Genomic DNA, 15,689 nt, shown 5'->3' with positions numbered 1-15,689 from the left:
TAAGGGAACTTCCCTGCTGCTACCATCTTTGTCAGTAGCAGAATTGCAGTAGATAGTCCTTATTTAGCCTTGTAAACCATGACCTGTGTGCTGGCTGCTTGTCAAGTGAAGACTGCTTGATTGTTTTGGTTTGATTTGGTTGAGTTAGTGTTTTAGTTTTTTTCAAAGCTTGGACACTGAGAAGCAGCTATCATCTGACTGTATTAGCAGCTGCTTCACAGCTGTCTGTGGTTGTCACTGTCTGGGATAGGCAAACACTTACTGGTGGCATGGATTAGACACCCTTGAGATCTGTATCTTTCCCTTCTTGAAAACTAAGGTTGAGAGAAGATGACAGTCATGGGATAATCCCCTTAAAGCTGTATCTTGGGATGAATCTCTGTTCTCCATAAATCATTTAGCTTCTTCCTCACTCCTCTTTGAATGTCTTTCCTGACCTTTTAGATGTTACAGAGTCTTAAACTGACGCTTGCTTGGTCCAAAAGAAATTTGATTAAATGCTCTATTGTGTTTTTTCAATATAACTAAAGGTAAACTGCAGAATCTTTAAACAGAATTGAAGGAAGGCTGATAAATCAATGAATAAAACCAGAGAAAGGCAAGGAGAAGGTGTTTCAGAAGCAGATATGGGTGTACATCAAAGCTCCAACATACCTGTTGGACTCAAGGATCTCAAAGGTCTTTTCCAAACTATTCTATTCTATTCTATTCTATTCTATTCTATTCTATTCTATTCTATTCTATTCTTACATGCAAAGATGTGAAAAACCAGCTTCTCTGTCCTTTACCTGCTTTAAGATTCTCCTTTTAGATTGAGGAAGAGTGGCTGAGCAAGAGCCCCAGTTCCGCTGACTAGACTGTTCTAATAAAATCCCCGAGGCAGTTTGTGCATGTTCTTTCTCTTCAGGAATGCATTTGCTGTCCGTGCAGTTCCTAATGGACATTAGATTTCGTACAGCTCCCATGAGACTTGGCTGAAGTAATTTGATATTCACCAGGTGGTAGTGAAAAACTTGAAGGTTTCTCGGGAGAGAAGTGGAAGGTTTTCTGTATGTGTTGATGCAGCATTTTAAATAATGCTTAGAAAGCACCAAAAATTGATCCAAATATAAACAGGCTTGTGCTTTGTGTTTGGGGTTTGGTAACATGACATTAATTGCTTTTACTAACAAAAATAATAGTAGTGTATACTGATCTGCTTTAGAAAAGGTGCCCTGTTACAGGGATCTAAATTCCAGTGCAAATTATTTTGTCACAGTTGAGTTTTGTAGATTTTCAAGGAGGTGTTATTTTGTCTCACAGAAGATTCACTGTAGTGTTTAACACTACTGCACTTTTATACGTCTTAACGCTAATTGTTGGGTTTGGTAGGACTTTCGTGTAATTAAAAATAAAAATATCTGAAAGAGCTGATAGATGGGAACTTGTCAGTTAAAATGGGTTTTGTACGTTCTCACAGATGAACAATTATGTTTTCTGCCCAGAGCTGCAGATTGAAATCAGTCAGAGCTCACCGCTAAGTAGTTTCTAGGTAAAAGTTGTTGATTACAAAAAGAGAGAAACAGATTTTTATTTTTTTTTTTTATCTCTCTCTTTTTTTTTAAAGTACAGGAAGTTGCTGTGTGGGTGTCAGTGATTGGGTTATAAGTAAAATTCAATGCTCTAGTGCTTTGATCGTGAGACCTGCTGCTTTTGCCCCACCCTTACCACTTCCTTTTCATGCAGCACCATGCATTCCACATTGCGGTTATAACAGTGCTGTTAACCAGTGATATTAGTGGGAGAACCTTCACCACTAACCAGTGCGTAACCTTCAACCTCCTCTAAATTTTTATTGCTTGCTTATAGTGGTTTTGACCTTTCTAACCTTGAAAGAATATAAAAGTCCTAAAAACACGGGGAGAAAACGTATTTTCCAATTTCAGTGTGCTTTCTGAATGCAATGATTATTTAATCAAACCAATTATTTTTACCACTCTAGCTTTTTTTTTAAATATGTGTAAATATTATAATTCATACTAAGTATATTGTATATTAGTGACTCATAGAATCATTTTGGTATGAAAAGGCTGTTAAGATAATTGAGTACAACCATTCTATAACTCTAAGTCTGGTGCTAAATCATGTCCCTCAGCTTTGAAACACCTCCAGGGATGGGAACATACACTTGGTTTTTAGTAGTGTTTGTTTCTCTATGCTGTGTCTTCAATATCTCCATTAGATGAAAATTAAGACTTTGTGGTTTGCTCAGTGTCTTGCATAAAAAGCCATGTTAAAAACAAAGCTTGGTTGCTTTATTGCCTGCATTTACCCATTTCATTTCTTGAAAGAAAATTCCATCTGATGAATACAGAATGCTTAAACATGTCACATTTTTGTGGCCATTCTTCTTGGCTTGCACCGTGTGCAACGTGCCTGGTATATGAGGCTGCATACAACATTGCATCGTGTATTTAGCTACTCGATTTTCGAGAAGCCAGAAGCCATGTGTAACCAGGATGTAACCAGGAGTGATGAACAAAAGCTCTGTATGAATCAGGAAAAAGTGTGCGCTAATTCCCTTGCATGGGTGTGCAGGAGTGTTATTTATTTCTGAGTGGTGCCACACACCTGTTTCCTCAGCACCTCTCAAGTACCCAGAGTTATTCACCAGTAGCACAGTGCCTGTTTATCTTCAGGTTTTTGCCTCATCTGCAGCCGAGAGCAAAAACTTCAGCCTCAAAGTTTGACTGACGGGAAAGATTTCTTTTTTTATTTTAATTTTTTTCATCCTTTCTAGAAGCCCTGACAGTTGCGTTAGAGCACAAGCATCCTGTGTTGGGTAGGATAAATGACTCATGGGTGGAGCACCTGCCCAGCCACAATCTAAAAATTCCATTCACCCTTTGATTCTGTTGTTTTTGCTGATCTCTCACAGTAATGGTATTTAAGAAGTGATTGTGAAAGGTTTTTCTGTCTCAAAGCAGATTGTTCAGCTGGATGTGCAATGATTTATCTTCTCACCTTTCAAGAAGTTTGTACTTTTTAGAATATTTCTTTGGGGCAAAGGTTTTCAGAGTAGATTTTGCAAATATTAAGCAAAAACAGGTTTAGGGCTTTTTTGCATAGGAAATTTTTTTCCTTCTGTTACTAAAAATACATGATGTGATTTTGTGCAAAAAGCATTACCAGCAAAGAGGTGAGTCTGAAATATAGTGCAGAAATAGCCCCTATTGAAGACAAATACCTCTGAGTATTCTGTAGAAAATTGGTTTTAATGTAACTAATCTTCAAGCACATTTTGAAGTCTGGTGATTATTTTTCTATATGTTCTAAAGGTCTCAGTTTATGCACTTTCTATTCCACGTTAGTGGAAGAGCTAGGTAGTGGATAAAACATGCTGAGTAAGTTAGGAACGATACATATATTTGGTAGAGCTCTGAGGGAAGGCAGTGCTGGGAGGCACCTCACACTCTACAGTCTCTGGAGTTCTCTAGAGTAACACTTCCTCTGCCTGAGAAAAGATGTAAGAGGTGGGAGCCCTGGTATTGTACGTTCAGGTATAATTGCAAGTATGGAGTGAACGCATGCTGTCAATATTTATCTTTTATAGCACAACTTTGTCTTCTTCAGGCGTATTTTTCACTTCAGAAAGTTTCCTGGAAAGGACTGTGTGTTCAGTGAAAGCTTGAAGTTGTGCCATCTCAATCTGCCCCCATTTGCTTGTGAGCATGCAGAGCCCAGTTTGCAAACACATGAATACAGGCAGCTTCTCATCATTCAGTAAGAGGCTCTGGAAAGCAGAGAATTAGGAGCAGTGTTGAAACATAGAACATAGAGAGGGCTCTCCATGTTTCATTTCATTTTCAAGATCTTGTAATTCAGTAAGACAAATTCTGTAATTGCATTACGCCAGTGTCTTGAACTAGAAATCTCAACCTTCAAGTTTGCTGTGGGGCATGAAATTAGATAAACCCTTCAGATGGGTGGAGTTCGCTCCAAGTTAACAGCATTTGCTGTGGTAAACCATTTTGTTCATCATCTCTTTTTGCTGAAGTGAGTCCTCGGTGTGGTTTGGGTGCACCACTTGGGTAACTGCTGAAACTGCTGTGGTTTCAGAATGAGACCTGTTTTGCTTTTTTCTGAACTTTTTTCCCCCTGAAACTATTAGCAGAAACATCAAATAAGTAAAGGGTTACAACTGTTTGCGCTTTCATACTGCTGTGCCTCAAAAACAATGGGCAGTCTCCTGTGAAAATGTAACATTTCCAGTGAATACCAGATTAATGCAATCTCAGTTACTGCTAAGAGCATATTGTGCAATATTATGATTTTACTGATGTCCTTCAGTTCAGTTGGTGACTTTTTAATGTGATTTAGTGGGGGTTTTTTGTGTTACATTATAAAGATATTTCATCCACTTTCTTGCATACTAAATGTGGAATACAAAAGTCTTTGTGTGCTTAAGTGTACACTTAGTGTGCCAGGAGGTTCACACTTGATGCAAACCAGCAAGGATGTCAGAAAAGATAATAGTGGTGGAGGTGTTTGTGGGAACCCAGGGACTAGCTGATGGGATGTTTAGCTGGCCTTCATGACTGTGTGGGGCCCTGGAGTGTGATAAGAGATGTTGTACCCCGAACCGTGTGAGAAAGGATGGGAGTGAAAAATAACAAAGTGCTGCATCCTTGAAGCAGATGGGAAAGGCAACTGGGGAGAAAAGCACCTGTTAAAAATAGAGATAAAACAGTGGGCTTAATGGGGGTAGGCTGTGGGAAACTGGAACTGTACCGTTCATGAAGTCCTCATTAAAATAGCCACCAGCTCCACAGATCGTGGCCATTAGTCCCACCCTGCAGCCATAGTCATCTCCTTGCAGACTGCTCTGTCAGTTTGTATCCTAGCTCACAGTGGTGGGGCTGGCGGGATCAGCACCACTGTATTTGTCACAATTCTCGTGGGCACACTGCAGTTGTTACTCATTGGCTAGTAAGTTAGTAAATTTGAACATCTGTCTGAACTAACCAATTTCTGCCAGACCTCAAAACTGTATTTGCTGCACGTGGCAGGATACAGCAAACTGCATGCAATGTACAAAGTGTAGTGAAGAGGGCTTGTTCAGGACTCTGTCCTGAATGCCAGGATTGGTGTGTTCAGAGTGGGCACCCTCTGTCACTGTTTCTTCAAAGTAACAAAATTACAACCTTTTTCTGTTCTTTAACATAAAAACCTGAAGAAAACTGCATTTAGGATGTAAAGTGGAAATCTGCAATATTATTAGCAGTAACTGTAGTATTCGTGGTGAATTTCCTCTACAGCAAAGTTATTCTTTGTGATCTCTTTGCTGAGCAAACACATTGCAAATGCCACATTTAGATTAACAGTCACCAGTTCCACAAAGTGGTTTCAGCGGCAACAGGTTTAACTAAGAAAAGGGCAGCTTAAAAGGTGTCATTTTGACCTCTATTTTTGGGACACTATAGGGTGAAGTATGCTAGGGCATATTTCCCTTTACAGCAGGTGAAGGAAGGCTACTGGATAGTTATTTTAGTGCAAGGTTGCTGATCTGTACTTCTCTTTCACAAATGAGGATTTCCACAGGTTTGAGCAAATACTATAAAGTTTAAAAAACTTTATTAATGCAAATTGTTATATGGGAACTTGTAAATACTTGTTCCTTTTAGAAGTGTTTCTAGAGTCTCCTTTTATTTGTCAAGTACACATTATAATCAGTACTGTTCATCCAAAGAGGATGTCCATCCTTGAGGCTAGATTGTGGCCCTTTTAGGAGAAACACAAAACTACATTTCTGTTTAGTTGTTTGACCTAAAAAATTGTCCTTTTTGCAGAGGAGATTAAAAACTTTGAGGTTCTAATTTTGGGAAATAAAATATGTAGCTATTATTACGAGCATCCACAACATTTGCTGTGATTCCATTTGTTAGTGGGGTGGAAAGCAAGAACAAGTCCCCTGCAAAAGGTGGGTTGCAAAGAAGCACCCCAGAACAAGGATATTCCTTCATCAGTCTCTTTTCCCTTTTATGTGTGATGCTAGAAGGGGAAAAAACAGTTCCAGGGAAAAAAAATAATCCCCTAGTGTGTTCTGTAAAGTCCCAGATAAGTTACTCTCTGATTCTATTTGACATCATTAGTGCTAGACATTTGTAACTATTTTGCCTTTTGTATAATCCCAAATTTAAACTTGAAATACCTCTAATCCTGGAAAATGAGCAATCATTCTAGTCAAATTCTGCTGACCAAATGTCGTTGTATTGTGTTTTATTGTTTATAATCTTAATGGTATCCATAATGCCATGTGTATGCGTGAGGTAATAAATCAATTTAAATGAAAAAGTGTTTGAGATGATGTGCATTGACAGATGAGTACCATTGTATTTGGTTACATTTGAAACCACTCCAGGAAGAATGGATCATACTCAAGTGTATCAGCACAGTTTCCTGTGTAAGGGGTTTGCAATGTCCCTGGTAAGTAACTTCTCTTTTTCTCCTTTTGTTTTGTTTTTCCTAAACTTTCCAGGTAAAAGTACTCCTGTAAGCCACCTTGGGTCTTCAGATTTTCCCAAGCCCCATGATCCATTCCAGCCATTTGGGGCTGACAGCAGTGACCCGTTTGAAAGTAAAAAGGGGTTTGGGGACCCATTTAGTGGAAAAGATCCATTTGCTCCCTCCTCTTCAAGTAAAACTTCTAGAGACTCTTCCTTGGGGTTTGCAGACTTCAGCTCTGTAAGTTAAGTTCATTGTCTCTGAGCAAACCACTTTCTGCTCTGCTTGCAGGAATCTATTGGGGTTTTGTTTTAACTGCAAACCTACTGTTGACTGGCTTCTGTCTCTTAGTACCTTCATGCTGTCCTCATTGTTTTTGTATTATTAATAATTCTGTAATAAAAGGTATTATTTCAATAAAAAAGAAGTTTCATACTAAATTTTAAAGGGTTTACTTGCATTTAAGTTATTTTAGTGCAGTGTGCCTTTACTCACAAATTCTTTGTAGCAGGGTCTGTGTATTGTTTTTGTTGCATGGAGGCTATTTTGTAAACTGATTTTTGGAAGCCAATGCTGTAAAGATTAAAAACCAATTGTTGAAAATGTTCCTATAGAGATTTTACTATCTCCTGAGAAGCAAATCCTTAAAGGGAAAATGTTTGTAACTGCTTGTGAAAAAAGTTCTCACAATCCTGTCACAATATTTGCTGTATGTGATGGAGTGTGGTCATAAAGATGCGTGTCTGAGACAGAGACTGAGTTGATGAAAAGCCATTACAAGGGGCAGTGGCTTCAAAATGGAAGCTTGATTTAGATGAGACATTAGGAAGAAATTCTACCCCATGAGGGTGGTGAGGCACTGGAACAGGTTGCCCAGAGGTGTTGCCCAAACGTGGAAGTGTTCAAAGCCAGACTGGATGGGGCCTCAAGCAGCCTGGTGTAGAAGGAGGTGATCCTGCCTGTGTCAGGGTGTTGGAACTAGAAGATCTTGAAGGTCCTTTCCAACCCAAACCAGTCTGTGATGATTTAGCTGTTGAATTTTGTTTCAATTACTGATATTGTGGAAAAGCCCTTTTTAGGCAAAGAAAACAAAATTGTTTTGTAGAACCAATATAGAAACACCCATACTGCACTCCAGAAGACATTATCTGAAGGTTTGAAAGCAAAGCCAAGCACCCATTCATTAAAAAGTAGCCTGGCTTTGATTTTAGTGCTGGCAGGTGTGTTACTGAACTGGAAATTGTTGTAAATGTAGTAGCAGTGTGGTTCTTATTGCTTCCATAAGTAGATAGAAATCTGTTCCACCCGTAGCCTCAGGCTTCTTTCTCCTTTCACGTGGTTTCATTCTGTCACACTGCCATGCAGCTGAAATTGCCAACTTAATCTGTTACTTAACTCTGATGGACAAAGTTCCGTGTTCAACAAGTGGAGATCTTTAAGCTGAATCTTTCAGGGTGCTTGTTTTTAATGTCTTTGGTTTGTTTGGTTCCCACCCACCCCTAGTTAATAGTAAATGTATCACTTTCCTATTTCATACTGTTAGCTGAGGTCATCTGTGCATACTTTTAGCTGGCCTCAGTGCTTTAATTTATCTATTATACTGAAGACATCAAAGTTCCAGATCCTATGTATGCTCTACCGCAGTTAGTACTAGCCTGTTGAGTTTGCACAGTTAAATTCTGTGATTGTATACAAAATCGTGACATTCTGAATAAAAACAAGACATAAAACTTGCTTTATCTGAAATTTCTTGAACCACATCTAATTACTTCTTTCAGTGAGAGACAAGAATGGAGTGACTGTTTCCCAGTTATTGTCATCTTGCTTTACAGGCTGCATGTCTTACATTGAAAGCGTGGCTCATACTGAGCAATTGTATGGAAAAAAAAATTACCCAAAATCTGATCCTCATCCCACTGTTAAATTTGCTGTGCCATCAGGTGTTCAGGAGATGAGATTGACTTTAAAAGATAAGGAAAAAATAGGGAAAATGAGATCTTGGGTAGCAGTGACCTAGAATCACTATGAAGTAGCACTTCATCAAATGAAATTTTGATGGGTTCAATTGCTTTTCTGAATTGCATTCTAATGCTATGAGAAAGGGGAAAAAAAAAAAGTGTTAACTGAACTTGACTGAAAATACAGAGATTTGATCCCTGTTCTTTTCACTTTGATGGTTGGTTGGTTGGGGTGTTTTTTGCTTGCCTGCAACACAAGTATGTTTCTGCACTTGGAAATTCTTAATCCTTCCATATCAAGTCTGAAGTGCACTAGCTACCTCAGCAGCTGCAGGAGTACTGTGCTTCTCTCTACCTTATGTTTGGGAAACTTTGGTCATCATGGAAATTAAATCAATTTTATTTACAGACTTGTTTTTGACACCTAGTTTGGAATCTGAGAACAGAATCATGGAATTGTGTAGGTTTGAGTAACTGGATAACCTGATTTTTAATTGGAGCTCTTTACCTTTGCAAAGAAAAAACATGAGGAACTTCACTAGTTTTTAGTTGCCCTCTAGGAAATTCGGCTTTTTGTTGAGTTGCTAGCACTTTCACGCACCCAGAGTTTAAGTTTATTCTCACTGCATTCTCCACTTTACCACTGGCATTAATGACGGCTCTTTGGAATGAAGCAAAGTCTTGTGGTAGCTCATATTTCAGGTATTTCTAGGTTCCAGCTTCAGTTTGCAGAACAACAAGAAAAGCAGTCTTTCTGCCAACAGAAAGTGTTTAAATTTCCAAGAAACAGAGCACTTGGAACTAAACTAAAAGTTTTTCTTCATATAAGTTGCTAATTTAGTAAACGCAAGTCAGTTTAGCTTTTTGTGTGTTTGATCACTTTTACTGCAGTCTGCTTTTATTATTCCATTTATTCCCTCAGTCTAACTGTACTGCTGAAAAAGGAGAAACAAAAAGAGTTTTTTTTTTTAACTGAAATGACAGATATGGTACATACTTACAGACTTGTTTAAACATGCAAGATCAATTGTTTTTTTATTCCCTATCTAGTTACTTTACCTTCTTATAGGAAATCTGTGCAAGGATCATTGACTCTAGTGAACTGTTGTGCATTTCATTCTCTAATGGTCTGAGTTATGCTCCTGAAAATTTGACTTTATGATGACCACTTGGAATAAGGCACATCCAGTTTTGCTTCCAGTGAGCCACTTGCCTATTTTTCCTTTATTTTTTTATTTTCCTCAGCCCTTTTAACCACAAAAAAAAAAAAATCTCATTTGTGTATCATAAACAAGTCAGAATTGGGTCTTTCATAGTCTTTGAAATACTTACCCTCATATGTAAGCTGTATAAGTAGAACTATTTTCTCAATATGAAAAAAAGAATCCCCAGAAGGTTTGACCAAAGCTTACTGTGTTTCTGAGAATAGGAACTGTTATTCTCTACCCCGGCTATAAGATCATCTTGACTTCTTGATCCTCCTTCCATTGAGTTTGTTTTTCCTGTATCTTGAAACCAATTGTCTATTTAAAATCTTATTGAGCTCCTAAATCTTAACTGTCAACTGACATTATTTAAATGAGGAATGATAGAAGGCTTCCTTCTTTTTAAAAGTAAAATGCCCTAAAATGTGTGGCACTCTTACCTTATTTCAATAACGTTGAATGCAAACATTCTCATTTAAATTTTGCTAGCAATGAAAACAGAGGCGGTGTTTTGTTTAAGGAAGAGTAATTTTAAAATAGTCTTTTATTCATGCATCAACATCTGAGGAATCATATTGACAAAAGTCAAGTGGGAATTGTGAGTGTCCAGAAGTAGATAAAGAATAATTTAACTGAATGAGGAGTAGATGAGAATTGGCCTTGGGTTGAAATAAATTCAATACCTTTAAAGTGCAAACTACAGCTACAGTGCAGAGTGGAAAAGGCTGGGATAGGGCCATCACACAGTGTATACGCAGCCAGGCACTGATTTAGCACTTAAAGCTGCATTTAATACTCAGTGTTTCAGGTTTGCTCGGGAAGGTGTAGCCATAGCCTTGCAACAAGAGATTCTGCTGACTTCAGAGTCACTCTGCTGTGGACTGCAGGGCAATTTTTGCAGTGTACATTCAGCGGGAACTGAAGCTATAAATTCCATATAGTTTTCTCTTTCAAAAACCCCAAATACTATGTTTGTCTGCACATTCAACAAAATAATTCAAAAGATAGCACAAAGCAAATTTTAGATATGGGATATGATGCAAACATTTGCCTGCAGCCATGAAGGCTTCTGTTAACATCATCCTCCTCAGCCAGTGCAAAAATTAAACTGTCCCAGATTAAATTCTATTAATTCAATGACATATTTCAATACTTTTTGCAAAGCATTCAAACAAGCAAACTTCTGCATGCTGCAGTGGTGAATAGCAGAGTATAATAAGGGAATGGTTTTGGAGCAGTGCAGTTAAATGGGTTTGTGGGGGGGGGCTCAAACAGGCTTAGGCATCATCAGCTGTTAGAAGGCCTTGTATTCCTTTAGTGTCTTCTGCTGAGGTAAACTGGATTCTGTTACATTATTTTATACTGGAAAAACTCTACACATGTTGTTCTGAACAGTGACAGAAGCACTTTTTGTAACTTCTGATGTGGTGATGAAACTTCCCACAAATCCACAGCCATTATTAAACCCCCTCACCCTCAGCAGGAAATCCTACAACCAAACTCTCTGCAATGGAGTTGCACAAGAGTAAATAACTTTTGGATTTTACCAAGCATTTGCTAGTTTTAAAAATGGATGTAGATTGCTATGTTCCCAAACCACTAACTTCCCTTTTTTGTGTGTGTTTGTGGAGTATTTGTTTGGCTTTAGTCCCCTTGCCATTTTCATACAAAACTGAAACATGGATGCAGGGATGTGCAGCCCAGATAGGTTAGTTTCCTGGTGGGAGGAGGAAAAAAATAAGGAAATAGAGGATGAAGTGAGGAAATCAGTGAGTGAATTTTTATTTTAATCTAGAAGAACTACCTTAGGACAACTTGGTACACTTGAGTCATATATTTACTAAGTCTGATTCATTGCATTTTTCACATAGTTTCTTCTAAGCTATTTGGTAAATTTATTAATTTATTTTTCATTTTCATTTTTTAGTTTGGAAATGAAGAGCAGCAGCTGGCGTGGGCAAAGCGTGAGAGTGAAAAAGCAGAGCAAGAAAGACTAGCTCGGTTGCGGAGACAAGAACAAGAAGACCTTGAGTTGGCTATTGCACTCAGTAAGGCTGATATGCCAAACTCTTAAGTAGAGGTTCTTTGACTCCACCCTGTCCAAGTGAAACCTTTAAACGTGGCTTTTATAAAAATACTAAACTCTTGGGTTATGTCGTGAAAATAATTTTAGTCACCTTCAACTCTAAACAAGGCTGGCTGGTTACATCAAACTAGGCTCCGTGTGGCTTTCCAAGTGCATAGTATGCAGGAAACACTGTATAAGCTGTGTTGTGTGTTTTGGATACAATTTACTGCTTGTAAGAAATTTAACATATGATCCTAAGATACTGAAAGCAAATTTCTTTATCTGGAAGAGTGTTGCATATAGGAAAGTGCAGCTTGTGAACCTGGCTTTTTCTTACCCGAATTCTATTGGGGTTTTCTGAGGCTGCAGTTTGAATTTCAAAGAAAATGTCATAAAAATAGAATGTTTATAGAATTACATGTTACATTCATTTAATAGTTCATGGTAGGCTAATCAGTACATCATCTGCATCATCTGTGACAAAGCCTTCAGCATAAATTAATTATTAGATGGTTCCTTTTCACCCAGGAGGTGTGGCTTTTGCAGAAGAATCTGGTGGTTTATAGGTGATCAATGCAAACATAGTGAACAGCACAAAACAGTAGGAATTTGAAGTCTCTGCAAATGAGAAGTTCTAATTTTAACTTTAGTTTTAACAATTCTGATGATGTCCAAGAGGGATTCAATTCAGTTATAGTAAATTGGGCAAATCATTTGGCAATTAATTCATTAGGTAAAGTCTTGCAAATCTGATTACAGTGATACAGGTTTGAGTGCTGCTTTCCTCTAAAATCTAGCAGTGGAAAACTTACTACGCTTGAGCTGTGTTCATCCCTACAACTCGTTTTACCCTCTTTAGCTCCAGCCACCAGAGCACAGACCATGTTATTTGTGTTACCCAGCTGACTGCATGTGACAGTCCCTACCTCTGTTTCCTTAATTCCACTTGTCTTTTATTATGTGCTTACAAATCAAACATAATTTAGCTGAAATAAGGCCAAGTTGAAGCAGATTTCATTTGCCAAATACATGTTCATGTGTGACTTGTAGAAATACTGTTAGACTGCAGTGGCTTTAAAGTATGGCTTGAGGTAGTGAGTCCAAGCAGGAGCAGGTTTTATATACACCTGTAGAACTCAGTGCTTCCACCTGGTAAGGGTAATACAGAGTGTTTTGCATGTCTTATATGCAATAAGTCCATATGAGGAGTCTGAATTACTTGCTTACTAAAAATGCCTTTTCTGAGGACAAGAATTCTAAAACTTCTATGTCTAAGTAGAGTAGGCATCTATCACAACAGTTTTTAAATGTTCTCAATATATCTGGTTTCCTGTCCTTGCTCTATAGGAACACAAAGCTGAAGTCTGAGTTTTTACTGATGCAGCCCTCATCTTAAACATTTTCACTTTTTTCTTGATAATGTGGTATTTCATCATCATCTTTCATGCATTTGTATTTTTTATGTCCTTGCTTTCCTTACTTTTAGTTTTTGTTATCCAATGATAGTGCCTGTTCACTGAGTGAAAATAGTCTTCCCTGTTCTGTTGTAATTGCCTTACTCTGGATGCTTTCCTTACACAGGGATGAGAATCAGATTGGGTCATTTTAATCTCCTCAGTAGTTTTAAGCTCTACAATGCAGCTAAGATGTGGAATTTGTTGTCTCAGGCTGTTGTGAGTAGGTGTATGGGTAAGCACGTGTCTGTGTCTATGCGTACACCCCCGACCTTCCCCCCTGCATGCATTTACAACTGCAGCAATACACAGGACAAAAGTGAAGCCCCAGATCTCAAAGTGCAGTTTTACAGCCGCAATTGCCTGGGTGCTCTTCGGAGGCAAGCAATGTGGATCTTTCATTCCCTGCAGAAGTGGAGAAGATGCATTCTGGTATGACAGCCAGTCACAGATGATCTTTAAGACCCTCTTTTAATGACCTCTTTAGAATGCAGTAGAAAATATTTCTGATTTTACAGAACCTGATTTGAAATCCCTTCCCACTGTAGTAATTTTTGTCTCTAAAATACGATTAAATGATCAAACCTACCAAAATGTCAACAGATTCTCTTTTGGTGTACAGGACTTGAAGTCTCTGAGAGCAAACTTGCATCTGTCTCTAGCTCATGTGAGATAAAACTTTTGCTGTGAAAGAACAATTTTCAAAACGGACTGGCTGCAGGATTCTCAGTGAAGTTAAGCACATTCTATCCGTGTCTAGGCTTCTCCGGTTTATTTTCATTTGGGCCAGAATTTTTGCGGTGTCTCTTTTACTCCAATAAACCCCTTTTATATGTAGTGCCATTTTAGAAAGGAAAACCACTTCTGGGCTACTCCTTGGATGATGTCACTCCAGTGGGATGGGGTGGATGAGCTAAACATCCTGACTCATTTTCTGAGTTATGTACCATAACAAGACTTTCTGCTGCTTTGTCAGTGCTCTGAAATGCTGTAATTTATCATGCTTCTAAAGCAAGGGGTTGGTGTTTTTGAGATATCCAGCAGGAAGACAGAAATGTGAATTGATGGAGCATTCCATAAAGTGATAGAACTAATTGCTCATTTTCCTGTTTCCTTATTACTCATTCTTCACGTTTGCTTGGACAGTTAACAGAAGATCAAGCAAACTGAGATGCCCTCTATGTAGTGTATTAGATTTAGTAACCTTCGGTTTACTGAAACATTTGAGTCAAAATTGTTGGCACCACAGTAGAAGAAAACTTAGATGTGATTTCTCCCCACCTATTAAAGACAGTTTTCCCTATAAAAAGGAAGATTATCCACCTTCTCTTCTAACTCCATATTTTGTACCATACCTGCACTTGTTCTTCTAAAGCAAACCTTCCACCCCAAGATATCAATCTTCATCCTCCAGAACAGTGAAATTTAAAGCGTTGTGTTGCTATGTGGACAGAGAAAATGTGTACAGTGCAAGGTATGTAAAATGTGAGTATACACAATGCATAAGGAGTGTGCATTATGAGAGCCATATGATCTGTGTCTATGTGTGTATATATGTAGAGTATTGTCTGATATAATAATGGTGTGTGTATATACTATACATGTCCACACACTCTCCTAGTCTAGACTACCTTGTGCTGTACATAGGATCTGTATATACAGACAATATGTAGAATGTGCAGATATATTCTATATATTAAAGCTCATGTGTATGTATTCTCTAAACAGGTGACTACAGAAATGGATATTTACCCAAAAGCTGATTAGATTGTGGCTCTTAGACTTTCAAAGTTCTGGTGAAAGAAAACAAAGGCAAAATTGCTACTTCTGGTACATTTATTTCTGGATTACTTTCATTGTCATGAAAATCTGTGTTCACTGGCTGTACCAAGTGTGAGAGGGACACCTAGAAGAAAGTAGGTGTCATCTGCACCCAATGTGATTTCACATTCTTCTTGAGTTTTTGAAGTGGGTTCAATTTCTGATCTTCTTGCAGGTGATGGTCATGCAGTATGATCTCTGCTTTTTTTCTCTAGGCTGAGGCAATGATTTTTCTCCTACATTTGCTTCTAGCTTCCACACACAGCCACTCCCCCCCCCTCCCCCCCCCCAAATTCTTTTCAAGGAGCTTTTCCCATATACCCCTGCCCTCTCCATCCAGTTGCATGCTAAGGTGGAAAACATGTTTCTCTGGCTCCATTCCATTTCTCTAGGCTGCACATAATTGTCATCTGGATTGCAGCTCTCTTTTTCCTCCATTTCCACCTAAGCTTTTCCTTCAGGAGGAAAGACTGTCTGTCACATTCTTGACTTTGAGGGAAGAATGGATGTAATTCTACTTCCTACTGAGACAAAATTACTGGAGTCTCTGGTGCAGAGAGCAATCACAAAGAGTTGAGTAGTCTTTTGTAGTGGCACATATGTGTTTTGTGCAGAGCATCAGCACTGCTGGAATGGCTCACAGAAAAGGGTGAGTTGCACACAGCAGTTAAAACAGGATAGACAGACAATTATCCACATG

At 38.4% G+C, this 15,689-nt stretch overlaps 1 protein-coding gene across 1 annotated transcript in view; it reads left to right on the top strand.

The window, feature by feature from the left end:
• Positions 1 to 12,592, top strand: part of EPS15L1 (epidermal growth factor receptor pathway substrate 15 like 1) — a 40,254-nt gene extending 27,662 nt beyond the window's left edge. Inside the window, exons 23-24 of the mRNA XM_054174872.1 lie at positions 6,518 to 6,723; positions 11,574 to 12,592. Of these exons, the coding sequence (XP_054030847.1) occupies positions 6,518 to 6,723; positions 11,574 to 11,720 (353 nt within the window). The 3' untranslated portion in view covers positions 11,721 to 12,592. The remainder of the gene's footprint in view (positions 1 to 6,517; positions 6,724 to 11,573) is intronic.
• The last annotated feature ends 3,097 nt before the right edge of the window (positions 12,593 to 15,689 follow it).

The sequence above is a fragment of the Dryobates pubescens genome, chromosome 31, assembly GCF_014839835.1.
Source record: "Dryobates pubescens isolate bDryPub1 chromosome 31, bDryPub1.pri, whole genome shotgun sequence".
NCBI lineage: Eukaryota > Metazoa > Chordata > Aves > Piciformes > Picidae > Dryobates > Dryobates pubescens.
The sequence above is the reverse complement of the archived record's forward strand: the minus strand, read 5'-3'. Positions and strand labels throughout refer to the sequence as shown.